The sequence below is a fragment of the Syngnathoides biaculeatus genome, chromosome 19 (assembly GCF_019802595.1).
Source record: "Syngnathoides biaculeatus isolate LvHL_M chromosome 19, ASM1980259v1, whole genome shotgun sequence".
Classification (NCBI taxonomy): domain Eukaryota; kingdom Metazoa; phylum Chordata; class Actinopteri; order Syngnathiformes; family Syngnathidae; genus Syngnathoides; species Syngnathoides biaculeatus.
Genome location: NC_084658.1, coordinates 3,772,144 through 3,793,295, shown reverse-complemented (window position 1 = coordinate 3,793,295; position 21,152 = coordinate 3,772,144). Strand labels below are relative to the sequence as shown.

General features: G+C 41.5%; 2 protein-coding genes across 2 annotated transcripts in view; one reads left to right on the top strand and one right to left on the bottom strand.

The window, feature by feature from the left end:
• Positions 1 to 11,865, top strand: part of cntnap2a (contactin associated protein 2a) — a 476,610-nt gene extending 464,745 nt beyond the window's left edge. Inside the window, exons 25-27 of the mRNA XM_061805953.1 lie at positions 7,328 to 7,597; positions 8,829 to 8,900; positions 8,976 to 11,865. Of these exons, the coding sequence (XP_061661937.1) occupies positions 7,328 to 7,597; positions 8,829 to 8,900; positions 8,976 to 9,175 (542 nt within the window). The 3' untranslated portion in view covers positions 9,176 to 11,865. The remainder of the gene's footprint in view (positions 1 to 7,327; positions 7,598 to 8,828; positions 8,901 to 8,975) is intronic.
• A 5,923-nt stretch (positions 11,866 to 17,788) lies between these two features.
• Positions 17,789 to 20,399, bottom strand: LOC133492708 (lipocalin-like). Its single transcript, XM_061805282.1, has 6 exons — positions 20,190 to 20,399; positions 19,951 to 20,090; positions 19,797 to 19,876; positions 18,251 to 18,364; positions 18,078 to 18,179; positions 17,789 to 18,000 (listed from the first exon to the last, which is right to left on the bottom strand). The coding sequence occupies exons 1-6, from the start codon at positions 20,283 to 20,285 to the stop codon at positions 17,981 to 17,983; spliced, it is 552 nt and encodes a 183-aa protein (XP_061661266.1). The 5' UTR covers positions 20,286 to 20,399; the 3' UTR covers positions 17,789 to 17,980.
• Between the last annotated feature and the right edge of the window lie 753 nt (positions 20,400 to 21,152).

The window sequence follows — 21,152 nt, the reverse complement described above, 5'->3', positions numbered from 1 at the left end:
GCATAGTAAGAGAAGTGTGTGTGTGTGTGTGTGTGTGTGTGTGTGTGTGTGTGTGTGGTGTGTGTGTGTGTGTGTGTGTGTGTGTGTGTGTGTGAGAGAGAGACAGTGCAAACAATGTTAACTGTTGAAAATTACTAATATTATCATGTTTGTTTGGTTATTTTCATTAGATCTGGCTGAGCAGAGGTCTGTGTATGTGTGCATACATGATTAAAAGATGATGTCCATGTGTACCCATGTGTATGATGTGGCCCTTTGGAGTAGCACAGGAAAAAAAAGTGGCTCTTAGTCTCTTACTAGTTGGCTGCCCCTGCACCATCAGTGACTCCCGTATTTACATTGAAGTGAATAATATTATATCTAGTTTTCATAACAATATGTAGATAGGGTTGTCGGTAGACCTTTAAAGAGTAATGATTGTTTCAGCATATTGATTGAATGTTTCTCATTCACCCTATTTGCTTTGCAATGTGGCATGTCATGAGAATTACAAGCTTTCTCCTGTGGACAATTGTTTTTAAATGGTATTAATTTTGACCATTGAAGAGTCAACACTTTTTTGCTATATGTTTCCAGAAATTGTGTGATTCGCTGACAATCATGCTGTTGTGCTCTGTCGGCGAATCTTTACGTATATAAACAAAAGAAGGTTTTTCTGCATGAGCAGTTGAAAGTCGAGTGTGTGAGAGCTAGAGGGCAGCGAATTGGAATTCGACTGCAGACTTTCCTGCCTGCGCTTTGCAACCACATTGAGAAGGATGAGTCATCGATCAGGCGCAGCAGCAGACGCACGCCCGGCCCTCAGCGCCTCAAATGTAAATGTTTGGGAGGAAATCGATCCGCCTCCAGTCAAAAGGCATGATAAAGGCTGTAACAAGTGAATCCGCCATGACAGTAAAATTATAGTAGGCCTCAGGGCTGCTTGTTCTTACGCTGGAGTAGACTTACAAAGTCACATTTGGAAAAGTCACTCCAATGCCTCATTGTAATCTCACACCCTGGAAACATTTTTCCCCAATCGTTTTTGACATTGAAAGTTTTACATTGTTGTGTTCCCATGTAGTTTGGTTATCGGACTTTGCTCACCATTTGACACCACACCAATCAATTACGGCTGGACAAACTCAGTGTGGGGCCATTATTATGTAAATTTGCCAACTTGTGATGTCACAAGTGGCAAGAATGGATCACTAGCATGCATAATTTTGAATGGGCAGATGATTTACTTGGTTGTTTGATTTCAGCTCCAGAGCTCCAGCTATTTGTAGAGAAGCAATTTAAAAAGTCATTTCCATAAAATATCTCTTTTAGGTTCAAATGACAGTGACTTAGAAGTGATATATTATAAGTTGTTCCTGACAGTCAGTGCAGCCCATGAATTCATGCTGGAAGATAAATGTGAATAAAACTTTAACAAAAAAAAGTTAATAGCATCACTTTATATTGTACTCCATTATCTGCTTTGGATTTGTTATCAGCCTGTGCAAAGTCATCTCATAATCATATACACTAATGTTGGCAACATTCCATGTCAGTGGGGAATTTTTTTCCTATTCTGTGCTGGGGAACTGCTTAAATGGTTGTCTTTTTTTTTATTTTTTCAAAACCTTTGGGTTCAGAAGTTGATGTTAAAGCTCCAATAGGTGAGTGATGAGTTGGGTTTTTTTCTCACCATCATCAGGTGCTTACTTTTAAAAACCGTTTGATTGTTTTGTATTCTTTATGTATTGTGCAGCTGTGCTTAGGTTTATAGTCCGTGAATTTTTTTGGCCAAAAACCCCAACCTTTGTGTGTGGCTTTATATGCCTCTAGGTGAACTTTTTATCCTGTCGACTCCTGATCCATATTGATGTGAATTCCAAGAGCCGTGTTTTTCTCAGGTGCTTACTTTTAAAAACCGTTTGATTGTTTTGTATTCTTTATGTATTGTGCAGCTGTGCTTAGGTTTATAGTCCGTGAATTTTTTTTGGCCAAAAACCCCAACCTTTGTGTGTGGCTTTATATGCCTCTAGGTGTACTTTTTATCCTGTCGACTCCTGATCCATATTGATGTGAATTCCAAGAGCCGTGTTTTTCCCAGCTGCTTTTTCAGGGTGTGGGTTGGACCGCACTGCAGAGAGAGAGAGAGAGAGAGGAGAGAGAGAGAGAGAGAGAGAGAGAAAGGCAGAGCGAGCGATAGGGAAAGAGGGAAGATGAGAACAGGGAAGAGATGAGTGAAAAATCCCTGCCAATTGATTGAGATCTGCTATCAAGGAGGAGGAAAAGAGTGAAAAGAGGAAAGCAGGTTAGCCTCTTTGACTCAATGCAACTGTCATTATTTTTGTGTGTTTTTACACCCGTGTATCCATTTTGAGGCCGTCCAAGTGTATATGTGAGTTGTGTAAGACAGTCCAAATTTTGAGTGAGTTAAAAGCAGCTGCTTGCATATAGCTTCTAAATATATGGTCTGTCTAGTTTGTACAAAATGACTTGCCATGAATGCACTATGGAGTACCATTCAGACTCGCAGCACGTGATTGTGGTTATCTATATGTGAGGCAGTTCAAATCCCATATAATGTACAGTATATTGTATTTGTATTTCTATCACTTGTTATCCCACTTGACTCTAAAATCTCCTTTTAACTTTCTTTTTTGCCATTTCATTTTTTTCTCATTTATCCAAACACATAAAAGTTCCTGTTGGATGGTTTAAGTATTAGTTTTGCAGAGAATAAGTGACATCAGTGATGGTCAGGAAGTGGTATTTACTGTATACAGCTGAGTTGTCCTTTGTTTGTTGTCTTTCCATGCTTTTGTCAATGTTCATGGAGATGCTCTTGCTTCCCCTGCAACTGCATTTTATCATTCATTCAAATATGTGGCGTGATTCTCATTTTGATTATCACAGCCTTTATAAGCTCCCCCCTTCCCGACATCAGCTTCCATTAGTTGCTATGGCAACAGTTTGATCTGTACCCTTGTTCTCATCAATCTCACATTGAAGCATTTTTTTTCCTTTCAACCATCTTTTCAAACACACCTCTCATGTCTTCCCACCCACTATTCTGTCACTCACCTTTTGCGCCTCCCCCTCACCAGCCATAGCAGACACAGCCACACCCACCCTCTCAACCAGTACTGCAGATGTATCCATCTTCTCTTCTTTTTCCTTCGTCCTTGACCCACATCTTCAAGCCCCCTTTAAGGAAAAGCCACCACCTCCCCAAAACTCAGTCCCTACCTGTCTCTTCTGAGGTTTTAATCATTCATGTTGCACTGGCGACATGCAACCGTACAAGGTGCACTCAACTGACTACAATACTATGACCTTGGGGCTTTTGTGTGCTTCTGTGTGTATATCTGTTTGGACTGGGCCACATATGGTTTATGGTGTAAGTGAACTGCTAGTTCACGGTCCAATCATTTGGAATGTGCCATTGAAGCAACACAATCTCAAGACGAGTGGATTGGATTTTGTTATGTTGCAGTTAGGAATCTTATTGTGTACATGTTGTATCCATTATCTTGTCAATCCACTGAATGAATGAAGGCAGCCCAAAAAAATGGATTGCTTGCAGTAAAATAAGAGGCAGGCTTTGTCAATCCAGATCATAATGACCTGTTAATCTCCACAGATGTCTGTTATTGCCTCTAATGTGGTTAATCCCCTGCAAACCCTGCCCAGACACACAGACTTCCAAGATGCTCACCATAAGACTAAATGTGGGGAAACTCTTATAAAGCTTATTCAACAGTGTTTCTAGGTCCATCTAGTTCATATCTCTAGCTTATAGATAGATAGATAGATAGATAGATAGATAGATAGAAATTGTACATTATCTACTGTTGAAGCAATATTTTGTCTCACTGTCTGAAGAAACCTCGTTTCAGGTCAGTCAGGATCACCAAAATTTTTTTAATTTTGTGAAATTTTACGATAATGAGGGAGAATTTCTGAAGATAATTTTGTTATTTTTATTTTGTCATTGTTATTATTTTATAATATTTTATTCATCACGTACGCAAACGTCTGGCTTCAACTGTAGATAGATTGCCATCCATCTATTCTCTTCCACTTATCTGATGTAGGGTGGAAGGGACAGCATCTTAACCAGGGAACCCCAGACTTCTCTCTCCAAGCCATTTCATCTAGCGCTTTTGGGGAAATCCCAAGGTGTTTTCAGAACAGTCAAGAGACAGTGTCCAAGATGTCTTGCATCATCCACGGAGCCTCCTTCCAGTGGCACATGCGCGTAACACCTCACCATTAGGCATCCAAGAAGCTTCCTAATCAGACGCCTGAGCCACTTCATCTAGCACCTCCCAATATGGAGGCACAGCGACTCTACACTGAGCTCCTCTCAGATGACTGAGCTTTTCAAGGATAGCCCGGACAACCAGCGGAGGAAACACTCTTGACAGGTAGCTTGAGAGGTAAAATAAGAGTTTCGCCTCTCGCCTTAGCTCCTTTTCACCACGACAGAATGATACCAAGTTAGCCATCACTGCAGACATTGCTTCTATTTTCCTGTCAATCTCCTGCGCCATTCTTCCCTCACTTGGGAAGACTTGATACTTCAACTCCTCCACTTGGGACAGGATCTCCTCCTTGAACTGGAGAGGTCACTCCAATTGTTCCTGACAGAGGACCATGGCCTCAGATTTGGAGGTGCTTATTTTCATCCCGGCCGCTTCATACTCAGCTGAAAACCTCTCCTGTGAGAGTTGGAACCATCAGAACTACCCTTTGTCAAGAAAACCAAAAGAACAAGGATGTAGCACATTTTGCTGCATACAGTTTCATGCAACACTGTACAATCATCGCAACGAGGGGACTGTCCCCCAGTTGTCCATCCCTGTTGTAAACATTCTGTGGTTGGGTTGTAACAGTCCAGGGTGTACCCCACCTCTCGCCTAAATTCAACCACAGGGGGGAAGGAAGAAATATGGTTTGTGTAACTCTTCTATCGTAATATGTTACGATGTGCTAAATATCCCAATCCTTCAACAACAAACAAGTCAACAACAGCTTACATTTGTGTGCAATCACCAATGAAAATTGTTCTGTTTAAATTTCAAAGCATTGTCTGATGAATGTTCCCATGTGAAAGAACTGGCCTGAATAAAAAGAAACAGAAATCTGGAACCTTTTATGGTTGTTAACTCGACACCAATGCTGTATTCTAAGAAGCCTGTTAGACACCCCAGAAGACTTTGTATTCAGGGATGTGCCTCTGCAACACTTGTGCAGGCATACAGGAGTGAATGTATTGGTATTCGTAATGAGTGGTCTGTATTCTGTTTGTATTCTGCACCATGTGTGGTTTCCTCCTCCACCCTTTTTATACACACATGCGCACACACACACGCCCACACACACACACACACACACACACACACAAACACAGGTATTACTCTCGAGAAATGAAATGAATGATAAGTTCATTGTCCCTGTTCCTGCCCGAAGTCTCATTCCAGCGTGATGCTGAGTAACATTTGAGCTTATATGTATGCACATGCATTCACAAATAGCTTTAGTTCCTCATCTTGAGGCAGGTGCCCCTCCTCCCCTTCTGTTGTTCCCATCAGATATATGGTATATTGGACACAATACACAGATCTGTGGGAGGCCTGGTCAGATGATGATTATTTACTGCTCAACCCTTTTTCCGTCCGGTGAAGATAATCAATACTGTGCTCACACACACACTTTTATTGTTCCTATCAAAATTAAAATTAAGATAATAAAGGTGTCTGAATAATGCAATTGCATACTCTAACACGATGGTTCTCAATGCATCAATCAAGAGCAACCAGTTGATTGGAAAGGTAGTTTCGGACGATCGCATGACTGCGTGACCAAAAAAAAAAAAGTCATCAGCCTATCATTCATCCCGTCACTTGATTGAGGTGTGCCCAATACGTCTTTCGCATGGGTCAATTGACTGAGAGTCAGTTTGAGCAATCCTGGCCTTTTCTGACATGTGTTTCTGCGCTGGTGCAGGTGCACACAATGGTATGCTCTTGCAAGCTTGAGAGTTGCCAAGAACTTCCATTACCCTAACACAGTGAAGCCATGGCTGAGGATTTAACCAAACAAATTTCGAAGGACATCGCAGACTGCAAGGGCTTCTCACTGCAGCTGTAGGCAGATCGTGGAGGTTTGGCTGCTTCAAAGTAGATCTTGGGCAAAAATGTTTGGGCACCCCGCTCTAACACCCAGGTGTCAAACTCAAGGTAGATTCTATTGTCTGACTATTTAAGAAAGAGGAACGCTCCCCCAAATCTCAAGCATACTTAAGCGTCTAATCATTAATTATTAATCAATAAGAAAGTCACTTATATGAGATTTAGTTATGTACGCATGTACACAAAAACACTGTTTGACAAGTCAGTTTATTTTATTTCTCTATAGATTTTGATTGTTATATTAAGGTTTTGGAGTTCTGACTGACTCAACTCTTTGTTGTTGTTCATCTTAAAGGCATTTTATTTGATAGAACTTGAGGTAAAAACAGTCATTGATGGTGTAGTGGTACACTCTCCTTACTTTGTTGCAGGCAGTGTGGATTCAGTTCCCACTCAGTGATGGTGTCTATACAGCTGGGATATGCTCTCGCACTCTCACGACCCTTGTGTGGATAAACTGCTTGGAAGATGGCAGCATGGTGGAGAACTAGTTAGAGCGTCTGCCTCACAGTTCTGAGGTCCAGGCTTCAAATCACGGCCCCGCCTGTGTGGAGTTTACATGTTCTCCCCATGCTTGCGTGGGTTTTCTCCGGGTGCTCCGATATGCTCCCACATCCCCAAAATATGCATGGTAGATTGCCCGTAGATGTGTAAGTGAGTGCGAATGGTTTGGTTTGTTTGTTTATATGTGCCCTGCGATTAGTTGGCAACCAGTTCAGGGTTTACCCTGCCTCCTGCCCAAAAGTAGCTGGGATTGGCTCCAGGATTCGTGCGACCCTTGTGAGGATAAGTAGCTCAGAAAATGGATGGCTGGATGGATGGAACTTGAGGTCCAGGCACTCGGATTTTTCCACACCAAACTCTTCCATGCTTGGCTTGATAAGATTTGCTTTGTTCAGGCTGGAACAGGAAAATGACCTTCCCCCAAAACTTTTCTGGTGAAGTTTCATGTGATGATGATTAAAGATTCATGCTATCCAGATTCGTGACCCATCTAAATTTCTTACCGTATTTACTGGCTCACTGATTTAGTTTATCGCACTCTATGTAGGAGTGAGTATGATGCATTTTTATTTTCATTGAAAGTTCTTGTTTTCTCTACTGTATTTGCATACTGGGGTGATCTTCTTTCTAACTTTCTGTCTTTCTCCCTCCAGAAACAGGCCACGTTGACCCACTGGTGATCGAGCGGTACAATACGCCAGGTTTCATTGGCTGTTTGTCACGGGTGCAGTTCAACGGAGTCGCCCCTCTCAAGTCTGCATTAAGGAGGAGCACAGACACGGCTCTTGCGCAAGAAGAACACTCTGCAGCTGTGTCGCCGGTATCTTTCCAGGGGAAATTGGTGGAGTCTAACTGCGGGGCATCACCTCTCACCATCCCACCAATGTCAGCCGCAACAGACCCTTGGCATCTGGACAACACAGGTCAGGATTTCGCCAAATAACCTTAATCTAAAAATGCACTCAAACCATTATTTTGTAAACGCTGACCATGGTTAATATTTGCATGTACATTATTAGAAAGACTCTTATGATTCTGTGAACTTTAATTGCAACAGCACCTTAAGTATTGAAGAAATTAGTACAGTCCGTAGGCTGTATTGTACCACTCCAGTCCTGTTGGTGGTGGTAATGCACCTCGCCTAGAGAGCACCAAAATATTTTTTTTCACCACAGCTTTATTTACTGGGTTGATGGGAAACAATATAAACAAAATGTGAAGGCCAAAATAAATTCTGTCAGCATCTTCATCCAGATTTGAACGAAAATGTACAAATGCTCATCGCGATTCCAATACTAGGTTTCATCTTGCTACTTTGGCGAAAGAACTCGAAAGTCTTATGCTAGTATTTAATTTAACGTAATAAAACGTTGTAGAGAAGTAGTTTATGAATGACCAACCGATTACATTTCAACAACAAATTGTATTTCATTACATCCTTTTTGATTGTGGTCTTGAGTACATTTTGTTTTCAAATGTGTGCATTTTTAACAGGTGACAGAATGATTACAGTGACAAGTCCAGCTTTATTCCACTTTAGCTCTTTTACAGCTTAGATAATAAAAAGAGCAAAAAGTTAAACTTTTCCAAAGTTATGTTGCATCTACTTTAGCTGTACACTGGTCAGCGAAGTTGATAGTAACTGATGAGTTTGGGCATCAGTCAGAATGCAGCAGGACTGCTTGAGCCTGATTCCAACAGTGCCTTCCGGGATGCTGAGCTATTAGACACAGATCCAGTTCATTGGTCTGGCATCCCGGATCCATAAAAAACTCTTCACTTTTTTTTATACTTAGCAGTAACCTGTAATGCTGCCTAATCTGATCCCGTACTTCCCGTCGTTGCATCTCAGCAACGTTCATTATTCTGATGCCAATACTTGGCAATGGTCTTGGGCATGGATCAAGGTACCAACCCTTATCCAAGCCAATATACTTGAAATAGATTTATCATAAAATTCAGGCCAATTCACTGCGTTTAAGAATATCCTTTTTTTTTTTAAAGTAGGTTACAAGTATTGTCAACATTTGCTTTTATCCACTCACAAAAAGCAAGAGCTTGTAGATGGATATGTGAAACAAAAATTAAATACTCGTTGCTTTTTACTTAGACAAGCAACTCTGACGCTTTTTTTGTTCGTATACTTTCTTGTAGATGCAGAATTCCCATTCAATGAGGAAAGAGTGATTCCTGATGGAGTCAACAGAGACTCAGCCATTATTGGAGGTACTGTTGATGAATATTAAACTTCTTCAGTATCTTGTTCTATTGATTACATGCTATATGTTGTGTCTCCTGCAGGGATCATTGCAGTGGTGATCTTCACAATTTTATGCACTCTGGTCTTCTTGATCCGCTACATGTTCCGTCACAAAGGCACCTACCACACCAACGAGGCCAAAAGCGCCACAGAGCCCGCTGGCGAGTCTCCAGACACGGCAGTCATCAGCACAGACAACCCAGAAACCATTGAGGAGTCAAAGAAGGAGTGGTTCATCTAACAACCGTTGACATGACACTAAGACAGGATGTGGGTCGTCTAACCACTAGTTGCCAACTAGATCGAGATGGTTACGTGAAATGACCAGTTGCGGGAAGAATTAATTAATGTCATTCAGTAGGACAATAAATCTCCCAAAGGGAGAGGGACATTGATGAATTTCTTTTGTTTTTGTTTTTATATATATATCGAGAGAAAAGAAAATATGAGGGACTCAGCCGAGTGTTGTACATGTAACTATTAACTGGCTTGTCCTTTGTATCGTGCTTGGGAGTTTTACGGAGTCCTTTGAATACTGTATATGACAAATAGTTATATTTACTGGGTTGCGTAATAGGACAGGCTCTCTGTTCATTTTTATTTAGTTTTTTAACAAAAATATATCTAATATCAAAAAAGATCAACTCATCATGCCAAACCATGATTATTTTGTTTTTGCAGACTGCGGTTGCACCAGCCTGCAAAAGCTTTGTATATACTTGTATTTTATTTTGAATGAAAAAAAAAATATTTAGTGAGTCCATTACATGAATACTAATATATGAAGGGGTGTTTGGGTCACACTCAAAAGAAATAAAGTTTCCTTCTTATGTGAAAAAAGTCAGTCAATTGAACTCGATAAGTGAATATCTAAAATTCCCACGACCTGAACGCATTAGCCACTGTCTATTAGAGATGTGCCATACTCTCAATTATTGCTTTTAGATGATGGTATAAATTCTACAAAAGTGACCATTTCAATGTTTCTCGGGAACAAAAACATTAAACAGTTCAAAATTATGATGGGGTTTAATGTGGCAAAACTCTCCATTTACATGTTTTGTAAAAGTTAAGATAATGCTACAAACACATCAAACCATCCAAACTGATCATGGCATTAATGTGACAAAACGTCCATATCCGTTTGTCAAACTTAAACCAATGCTAAACTGGAAAGCATTCCTTCCAGTCCTCAGTTTATATATCTCATCAGGTGGGACAATAGTGCAGCCGTAGAGCGTTGGCCTCACAGTTCTGAGGACGGGGGGTTTAATCCTGGCATCTGTGCGGCGTTTGGATGCTCTCCCCGTGTCTGCGTGGGTTTTCTCTGGGCACTAACCCTTCCTCCCACATCCCAAAAATATACATTAGTTGGAGATTCTAAATTGCCCATAGGTGTGATTGTGATTGCAACTTTTGTCTGTTTCCATATGCCCTGCGATTGCCTGGCAACCAATTTAGGGTGTACCCCGCCTCTTGCCCGATGACAACTGGGATTGGCTCCAGCACTCCCCCGACTGTCGTAAGGATAAGCAGCTCAGAAAATAGAATGATGGATATCTCGTCGCAATATTATGACTTTTTCTTATTAGATTGCATTTCACACCATGTATTTTATTGTTTACATTTTTGTTCCTGTAGTGTGGCTGCCATAATACTACTTCATCCTATCTATATTATTATAAAATATTTGCTAATGACAGTACATAATGTATGTATCAAATAGACATTTATGTCCAATTTGTATGCCATTCGAATGTACGGGACATGTTTGGTGTTTCTCCAAGCATGATGGGATATCTTTATCGTCAGTGGTTGTGTTTATTTAGCTCAAAATTGCAGTTTCCTTTTAAGTTGCAACCAATTTTTGCTTATTCAGACATGAACCCTTCATTTGTCTCTTTGCCAAACTTGTTAATCTTGCACCATGCACCTCAAATTTGGATTTAAGGTATTGTCATGCATAACATAATTTCATAACACACATTGCCAAAATGTGAGCTGTGGAGTTGTCGAAGAGGAGATTGTATCGATCAATGAAGTATCAGTGAACCGAACTCCACCAGATTTGAGACAAAAACAAGTCAGATCTGATATTTGATTTGGATGTACAAAGTTGTCAAGTTAGTAATTGGCTTTTTCAAATCAATTGTGCCTTTGAGCCATTTCGCCTTGTCCTGGACGAAACCTGACTACCGCTGCATGAAATCTCTTCAAGTCATGCATGCATTTTTGCATTTGCTCATTTGAATGGTGCTCGGCCCTTAACGTGCAAAACGCATAATTCTGGAATCAGACTGGATTAGTCTTTACAGAGTCATAAAGCTGTGGAAGGTGACGTTGAAAGATGAGCAATGCACCTCCTATGCTAAATTGTACGTGTGTGTGTGTGAGAGAGAGATGCACATAGTGTCTAATGGTGAATATGTCAAGGATGTTCCTCAGGTACAACATGTTCAGAACAAGGAGGCAGCTTGAATCGAGACTTAAAAATCAGTGCCATTTTCATCCAAATAGCATTTAAATGATGTAGTATTTCATGTCCATACCTATATTTTCCCCCATTTGTGTTATTATTCTGCATTGTCATTACAAATAGACAGGCTGCCAAACGTGGAACCTTTTTATGAGTTACTTTGGATGTGTGTCTGTGTGTGTATGTGGTGAAGCTGCAGTGAAGCCCTGCTCCACTAATGGATTTGTGCATCATTGTTGCCTCATCGCTAACGTCAACTCTGGTCTGCCTTTTACCTTGGCCTCAAACAAGACTAAATCCATAAAGGCAAACGGAGTGACTTCCTTTTCTCTAATTGTGATGGTACTACTATACAGTACATACTTTTCATGCACACACACACTATATGCTCTGTAAATGAGGTTTGAACAGGAGAATGATCAACAGTAGATATAATCATAACACAAATGTTTTTGTTTTCGATCTGTTGCGTTCAATAAAGAGTGTTTGAGCTTTACTTACATTTTTTTTGTGCATCATCCATCTACAAAAGTATTTATCCAAGTTGTCACTGACCTACAGGAAGTAAAAATGGAAGAATGCCCCCATTTTGCAGCTTTCTGCATGTGATCAATCATCATCTTTGTTCTATTCGTTTCCCCGAGTTCGTTGAATGAGTCAATATATGATTTATGTACATAAAGAAGGCATTTGACCATGTCCCTTCCGGAGTCCACTGTGGGGTATTTTGAGTGTATGTGGTATTGATCCCCTTGTAACGGGCTGTTCAGTCCCTGTACGACCAGCTTGGTCCACATTGCCCGCAGTAAGTCAGATTCATTTCCAGTGACTGTTGGATTTTGGATCCGAATTTGTGAACTTTATATTGCATCCCTGCTTTTTTGCAGAAGATGTGGTTCTGTTAGCTTCGTCAAGCTGTGATCTCTAACTCTCACTGGAGCGGTTCTCTGCCAAGTGTGAAGCGGCTGGAATGAGAATCAGCACTTCCAAATTTGAGACCATGAGCCCCAGTCATAAAAGGGTGGAGTGCCCTCTCCAGGGAATAAGACTCCCACCAGTTCACATACCGGGAAAATAAATCAACAGATGACGCCATTGGCATAACTCTGCACAAAACGTTGAGTCACCTGGAACAACTGCAGAAAAGGTTAGGATGCTCTTTTTTATTATAGCTCAGCCTTTACCACAATTATTCCGGATATTCTTATTAACATCTGGGACCTCCCTTGTCCCACATGCACCTGGATCAAGGACTTTAGGATGAACAGATCCCAGACTATGATCCACCTTTCCTGAGCTGTGAAGAATTTAAGGTGAAGGTGGGATTGCATCAGGGATCAGCTCTGAGCCCCTTCCTGTTCGTTGTGGTAATGGATAGGCTGACAGATGACGTTACACTGGAATCCCCTTGGACCATGATGTTCGCAGATAACATTGTGAAATGCAGCGAAAGCAGGGAGCAGGTGGAGGAACAATTAGAAAGATGCAGGCATGCACTGGAAAGGAGAGGAATGAAGATTAGCTGAAGTAAAACAGAATACATGTGTGTGAATGAGAGGGGTGGAGGGGGAAGAGTGAGGCTAGAGGGAGAAGAGATAGCAAGGGTGGACGACTTCAAATATTTGGGATCAACAATCAATGAGCAATGGAGAGTGTGGTAAGGAAGTGAAGAAACGGGCCAAGCGGGTTGGAAAAGCTGGTGGAAGGTGTCTGGTGTGTTATGTGACAGAAGAGTCTCTGCTGGGATGAAGGGCAAAGTTTATCAAACAATGGTGAGGCCGGCCATGATGTACGGATAAGAAAAGGTGGCACTGAAGAAACAACACGAAGCAGAACTGGAGGCGGCAGAAATGAAGATGTTGAGGTTCTCGCTCAGCGTGAGCAGGTTGGATAGGATTAGACATGAGCTCATTAGAAAGACAGCCAAAGTTGGATGTTTTGGACACAAGGGTCTAGAGTGCAGACTTCGATGGTTTGGACATGTCCAGAGGTGTGAGAGTGAGTATATTGGTAGAAGGGTGCTGAGGATGGAGCTGCCAGGCAAACAAGCAAGAGGAAGACCGAAGAAAAGGTTGATGGATGTCATGAGGGATGACATGAGGAGAGTGGGTGTTAGAGAGGAAGATGCATGAGACAGGCTTATATGGAAAAAGATGAGACGCCTAACGAGACAAGCCGAAAGGAAAAGAAGAAGAAGAACAGGCCTGCATGCTAAGCTCCCTCCTATACTGTCTCCGTTTTTGTTCACCACACACTCAACGGCAAAGGTAAATGGACATTATTTTTATCATTATTATTTACATTATGTACACTTTAAATGCTTATTTTTAAGGTAAATGAAAATAATTTTGGCTAATCAAATAAATAAATGGACAAAAGTGCAGTTGCAAAGTATTACATTACATTGTTGTTATGTTCAGTGCTTTGAGTTCAAGGAGTTGATGGGTGTGAGGAAAAAGCTGTTCTTGAATCTGGTTGTCCGTGTTTTGTAGGACCTGTACCGCCTAGCTGAGGGAAACAGGTTAAACAGGTGATGACCAGGACATGAAGATTCCTTTACAACATTAGTTGCTCTGCAGTGATATCGAGTGTGATACAGTAATATACTGTGATACAGTAAGTGAGGATGCAGTGGTTCTGTAGAAGGCCTGCAGCAACTTAGTTTCCAAGTTGTTCTTCCTGAGGACTTTCAGCAAATGGAGTCGCTGCTGGGCCTTTTTCACCCCCGCAGTGGTATTTACAGTCCAAGTGAGTTTGTCCGTGATGTAGACTCCCAGAAATTTGAAGGAGTGGACCCTCTCCACACACTCCCCCCCACATCTCATAAACATGCAACATTAATTGGACTTTCTAAATTCCCCCTAGGTGTGATTATGAGTGCGACAGTTCTCTGTCTCCATCCAATTGACTGGCAACCAGTGTACCCCGTCTCCTGCCCAGTGACAGCTGAGATGGGCTCCAGCACTCCCGCAAAAGAAAATGGATGGATGGATGACCATAATTTTGTATTATTGTTTAGGCCATGATTTACCAGTCCGGCCCTCTTGGTGATAGGTTTTCCTCCATGTTGTCCCTGAGCTAGAATGAGTTTGACACCCCTACTTTAAAGGTCTACTTACATGCCTTTATACATTGTAAAATTGATATTGTTATGAAAATTACATATAATATTATTCATTTCAATGTCCATACAAAAAAAAATGAGCGGAGAGCGTGTCATTCATGCCCAAAGTTGCGGAAGTCTCACTCGACATCCCAGTGGCAGCCATATTGCCTACTACGTCATTTCCACCTGTCACACTGGGACAGTTACCATTGAGAATACGCTGTGCCACCTGCTGTGGGAGACGGACAAGAGAGATTTTCTCATTTTTACGATGCCCCTTCTGAGACGGAAGCGCTTTTCGATGAGAACATCTCACAGTCGAGTGAAGTGACCAGGGCAATATTACCCTATTGTTTTGTCATATTTAAATGATATGCGGATCACTTCTAACACTAACAACAGATTCCCCGACAGAATGTATGACAGTATGTGGCGTACTCAGGAGGACCCATGCCAGGCGAAGTAACTGGCCAGTTGTGGGGGGGCGGTCTCCTCTCTCCTCCCACACACGGCCAAACCACCTCCACGAGCGACGACAACCAATGCCACGGCCGGGAGCGACAACAACGAACGCCGTGGCCGCACACACCGACACATTTAACACCCCTGATTTACGTACTTTATTAAGTTATTATGATGCTGATCTTTTGTTACATCTGAGAGGATTACGTCCCCCCCCCCAATATTATTTTTTTAATAGCTCTATACACACTTACCTGTCATTTGGAATTCATAAAGCTCTTGTCCTTTGCACCTATGCAATCCATTTTTCTTACGAACCGGATGTTTTGGAAACGTGTGAAGAGTGAATCCCTCCTCCCGAGTGTTCGAGCAATATCCAGCAATACAACAAGAAAGCATTTTGGCTAACACGCAGGAAAAAACAGCTACTTTGCCGCCGGTAAAAACTGGTACAAACACACGAAGCCGCCATTGTGATCAAATGAAAATATCACTTCGTGCTTCTTCTCCAAAACGAATGCCTCGAGAGGATTTTCATGGCGGGAGATACAAAACTCTATATACGACAACATCATGACATGTGATGAAAAACGGATGGGTCTATTCTGAATGCCTTTTTTTAAATTAAAAACATACTAAAAATCATGCCATACGTGTCAGTAGAGCTTTAAGCACAGTATTTGCTTTGCAGTTACAGCACTGTGGACATTACCCACTGAATGTAGCTCTTGTGAAATTTGCCAGGTTGACAATATTGGTCATATTATAAATACCATAAGGCACAATGTATATATTTTAGACAGAATGGTTAATTTATGTTTTATTCATTTACTTTTAACTCTTTTTTTATTATAGCACCACAGGTCTGAGAGGAATATTATTTCAGGTATGTTGTACGTGATGTATGTACAACACATTTGACAATAAAGTTACTTGATCTTGAACAATTTCATATGATGACAATAAATGACATTCATTCATTCATTCATTCATTCATTCAGATTTTGCCCCATTTGGAGGAGTTACAGTATTTTGGAGTTTCATTCACAAGTGAAGAACGAATTGAACACGAGATCAACAGGCAGATTGGTGCAGTGTCTACACTGATGCAGAATTTATGTCAGTCCATTGTGGTGAACAAGGAGTTAAGCCAATAGGTGAAGCTTTCAATTTACTGGTTGATCTACGTTCCTACCCTCACCTATGGACATGAGCTGTGGGTCATAATTGAGAGAACAAGATCTCGGACACAAGCGGCTAAAATGAGTTTCATCTGGAGGGTGTCCAAGCTTTCCCCTAAAGCTAAGGTGAGAGTCTTGGGAATCCAGGAGGGACTCAGAGTCAAACAGCTGATCCTCTGCATTGAGAGAAGCCAGATGAGGCTGGTGAGGTGTTCTGTGTATGTAGGAGACATCAGGAATGACCCAGGACACAGTGGGGACTGTATGTTTCCTGGCTGGCTTGGGAACACCTTGGGATCATGTCAGTAGATCTGGATGAAGTGGCTAGGGACAGGGAAGTCTGGGTATTCCTGCTAAAGCTCCTGCCCCGTGACCTGACCTCAGACCAACAGACAAAAATGGATCGATGGATGTTTTTATGACTTCACCTTTGTTATGATGACGGCAGTTTCAGCCTGACTCAAAGTACCTGAATAAGGATATTGAAATGTAATCAATTGACATTAAGGATATGGATATTTCTGACCATTTTCTGCATGTGTGGAGTTTGCATGTTCTCCCCATGCCTGCGTAGGTTTTCTCCAGGCACACATCCCAAAAACATGCATTCTTGGAGACTCTTTGCCCCTAAGTGTGATTGTGAGTGCGGCTGTTGTCTGTCTCAACTCAACTATTAAACATACAGTTATGTACAACAGGAGTGGACACTATCAATCCTTCCATTTTCTGCCGTTTCTCCGGGTTGGGTCGTGGAGAGGTAGCTTCTGCAGGGATACCCAGACTTCCCTTTCCCCAGCCACTTCTTCCAGCTCTTCTGGACGGATCCTGAGGCATTCCCAGGCCTGCCGAGAGACATAGTCTAGTCAGCGTGTCCTGGGTCGATCCCGGGGTTTCTTTACAGTGGGACATGCCCGGAACACCTCACCAGGGAGGCGCCCAGGAGGCATCCATATCAGATGCCCCAGCCACCTCATCTGGCTCCTCTCAATGTGGAGGAGCAGTGGCTCAACACTGAGCCCCTCCTGGATGACCAAGCTTCTCAACCTATCTCTAAAGAGAGAGCCCGACACCCTGCGGAGGAATCTCATTTTGGCAGCATGTATCCAGGATCTTGTTCTTTCGGTCATAACTCACAGTTTGTGCCAATTGGTGAGGGTAAGAACGTAGATCAACTGGTAAATTGAGAGCTTTGCCTTTCGACTTAGTTCCCTCTTTACCACAATACGATACGAAGTCCGCATCACTGCAGACGCTGCACCAATCCGCCTGTCAATCCTCGGACAGTGGATCAGTGGACACTAAGTACATGTTATTCCTTGTAATATGTACTGTACTTAAATTATATTTATATTTACAGTTTTAATGCACGGTATAAGAAGCATTTGTTTTAACACAAAGCAATTACAGCACATACAATTCCACAATATAATGTATTATGTGTGATATGAATATGAAAAAAATCTGCAGGGCACTGAATCCACAATAGATGAACCGCGATGCAACAAGGAAAGAGATGAATGTAACCATGGGTGGATTATTTATTAATTACGGCAAAATATTTTGTTTGTTCTGCCTACCAGAGGCTCATCTATTATAATGAGTTGGTTTTAAAAAAATAAAATAAAATAATAATTTGTATTTTTTTATTTTATTGGCTTGTGGGTCAAGAAACATCACAATAACAGCAGTCAAAAGCATTTAAGAAAACCGTTTCGACTCAAACATATTCCCCCTCTTTCTCCTTTATTTGTTGATTTGAAGCTGTGTGAAAAATGTAGAGAGCTGCATGGCGAGGACGTTGGAAAGCGAGGAGGGGACTTTTCAAGCCTCGGGGCACTCAGCTGCAACAAAATGAGGAAGGCAGTGAGTGAAAAGTTTTAATGAGACATGATGTATTTCAATAAGAATCAGTACGCACCAGCAGTTGGTAGGATGGCGATGTTTTCAGGCAAGACGCCGGTCTCAATGGAGAATTCTCTGAACCTCTGCTGCAGTGCCACGCTGACCTCAGGTGTGCGAGCTGCATATGAAGGAGTTGACTTTGTAGTACTTGCCACCAATACTTCAAATTGCCACCATGTTGTGACTTACTGTAAAGCTGGTTCAAAATCTCAGACACTCCGTCCTTTGTCTTGATGGTGTGGACCAATGCATACTCATCATACAGGATTTCGACGACGCGCATGTCATTGTCATTGTTCCAAACTGGAAAATTACAACGTCAGTCAGAGGAATTTTTCTTTTCACACATTTCCACTCGACAATCACAACATTAGGCAACCTAACACCACTTAAGCATTATCTAATTAGCTTCAATATTAAACAGGTAAAAAAATATGCCTTTCCAAAGACAACCTTGTCACATTGTGAAGGTTAGTATTAAAGTGGAAGTTCCAAAGTTGGACACAATCCATGAGGCTGTTTGAGAGAAAACTGTTTCGATTTAAAACTTTTTTTTACCATGGCTATTGTTTTATAACTCAGAACATTTTAATGTGATAATGCTTGGTTGCGTAAAATATCTATTTTCTTGTCCTGATTGGTTGTTGTGGGTGAAGTGGAGTCTATCCCAGCACCCTGGACTGGCCATCATCCGATTGCAGCATGTATAGGCCAGTGATTTTCAAAAGGTGCTACGAGTACCACTTGTAGTGCGTTGGCTACCTCTAGTGGTTTATGAAAGAAGGACAAATAAAATTGATCAACTTTAAAACACAGCATAAAATCCAACGTTTGAGTGAAAATTGCGGCTATACATACACCTTTATATACTTTTGTGGAACTCCAATGCAGTGCATTTTTACAGTTTCATGTACAGTACACATTTTACAATATAGCACATTTACACACAATACAGCACATATTATTTGCATTTAATGGTTGAGCTGTTATTTAACTTGTGCAACACATTTTGTTTATATAATTATTTAAGTAGGCGGCACAGTCGCGTAACTGGTTAGAGCGTTGGCCTCAAAGTTGTAAGGTCCAAAGTCAAATCCCAGCCCCAGCTGTGTCCAGTTTGCATGTTCTCCCTGTGCCTGCGTTTTTAAATATATTTAAGTACTGTTTTAATGTTCAAACTGTCCCTTATGTTAAATCAGATTTCAATCATGCTGTATATGGGTTTTAGAAATAAAACCTAAAAAAATCTTTAATTTGATTACATTTAAATGTAATTTTTATTTAATATTACTGATTTTCGTTTTGTATTGCTGTATGTGTATGTAATAATACCAATAATATTGCGGAATGGCATGGTGTCGCAGCTGTGGAGCATTGGCGCTCACAGTTCTGAGGATTGGGGTTCAAATCCCGGCCCTCCCTGTGCGGAGTTTGCATGCTCTTCCCGTGCCTGCGTGAGTTTTCTCCAGGTACTCTGGTTTCCTCCAACATCCCCAAAACGTGCATTAATTAGAGATTCTAAATTGCCCATAGGTGTGACTATTAGTGCGACTGTTGCCTGTCTATGTGCCCTGCGATTGACTGGCGACCAGTTCAGGGTGTAGCCCGCCTCCTGCACGATGACAGTGAGGATTGGCTCTGGCACTCCCGTGACCCTTGTGATGATAAGCGACTCAGAAAATGGACGGATTGGATATTGTGGCTAATATATATATATATATATATATATTCTTACTTTGGCTGTGGAAGGTGAAGCGTCCAGGAGTGTCAGTTTTTTTAGTGGAATGATTTATTCTCCAGCAGGTGCCATCTTCCCTTTATAAAGAGAGAAACAAAGATGGTATTCGGAGTACAGTCTAAGACATGAATCTCCAGCATTATTTACTCACTGTATGTGGGCATATTTTAGGTCCATATCACCCCCATCAGTTGGCACAATGGTTGCAGTCCCGACCTTCATGTTTCCCCTATGGTTCACAAACCAAGCAGCGTTGCTGGCAAAGGCAACCATGTACCATTTTCCAGACATCTGAGGGAAACAAACATTCAGTAGTTGAAGTAAATAACGAGTGGGGAATAAAAGCACACACATTTCACACAACATTTAAAGTATTTCATTTTGCTTTACCCTCTGCAGATCAAAACCTTGAACGGGCATGACTTCTGCACGTGCAGCCAGTACGCACATAAGTGCAACCAGCATCCTCACGAGTGTGGTCCTCATGGCGTCTCGTCTCGGCCCAGCAGCTATTCTTTCTTTGAATGTGAGTGTGTAGAGAGGTAAGTAGTCAAAGGCAAGTCCTGGGGCCTTATATTCACCATTCCTTCCTCCTCCTCTCTGGTTGTCTCCTCCCATCAGCATTACAAAACTCTTTGGCCACACTGCAAATTTATGCTCTTACACAAGTGCACGTGTGTGTGAAGGGGAGGGTAATGAGGGTTCCTTGTACACACCCCCTTCTCCCCCACCTTTTCACCCATCACAAGTGTTTGGTGCCTGCCAAAATTTTGCAAACAAGTTGTGTTGAGAGAGTGCAAATGTGATTTCCATCTGGCAAATGAGAGACCTCACAACAGACTCACAACCGTTTAAATGTCATAAACTTATATGAATGGCCCCTCGATCATCATTATAAAACTGCATTTCTTCAAGACTGCTGTGGTCTTTGCATTTCAATTTTTTTTTCAAGCTGCTTATTGCATATTGCAACTTATTGCAGCTCACATTACACCTTTACCTTACAAGTATATATATGTTAAATTCTGTGGTTGGTGAAGAAAAGTTATCACATCTTAGTCTGCTTATGTAACAGACACTTGTACACACACTTGCACAGACACACACACATATTATTTATTTTTATATTTTATAACTAGTTGTGCAACCAAATGCTCCAAACCCTTGACACTGCACATCTGGTATAAATTTGTCTTCTCTCACATGCACACACCTCAGATTTGTGCAGTCCACTCAATGTTGAACATAGGAATGATGATGAGGAGGAGGAGGAGGATGATGCTGGTAAATTCAAAGGATACAAGTTCCATCCTTTTAATTTCTGAGCCGCTTATACTCAATAGTTCATTTAGA

What these genes read in the sequence shown, in the direction of transcription:
- LOC133492708 (XM_061805282.1), bottom strand. Translation starts at nt 20,285, where the DNA reads ATGAGGACCACACTCGTGAGGATGCTGGTTGCACTTATGTGCGTACTG. An exon ending in AAGGTTTTGATCTGCAGAGG is followed by an intron (nt 20,091 to 20,189) that starts GTAAAGCAAAAT and finishes TGTTTCCCTCAG; the next exon opens with ATGTCTGGAAAATGGTACAT. An exon ending in CGCCATCCTACCAACTGCTG is followed by an intron (nt 18,001 to 18,077) that starts GTGCGTACTGAT and finishes ATTTTGTTGCAG; the next exon opens with CTGAGTGCCCCGAGGCTTGA.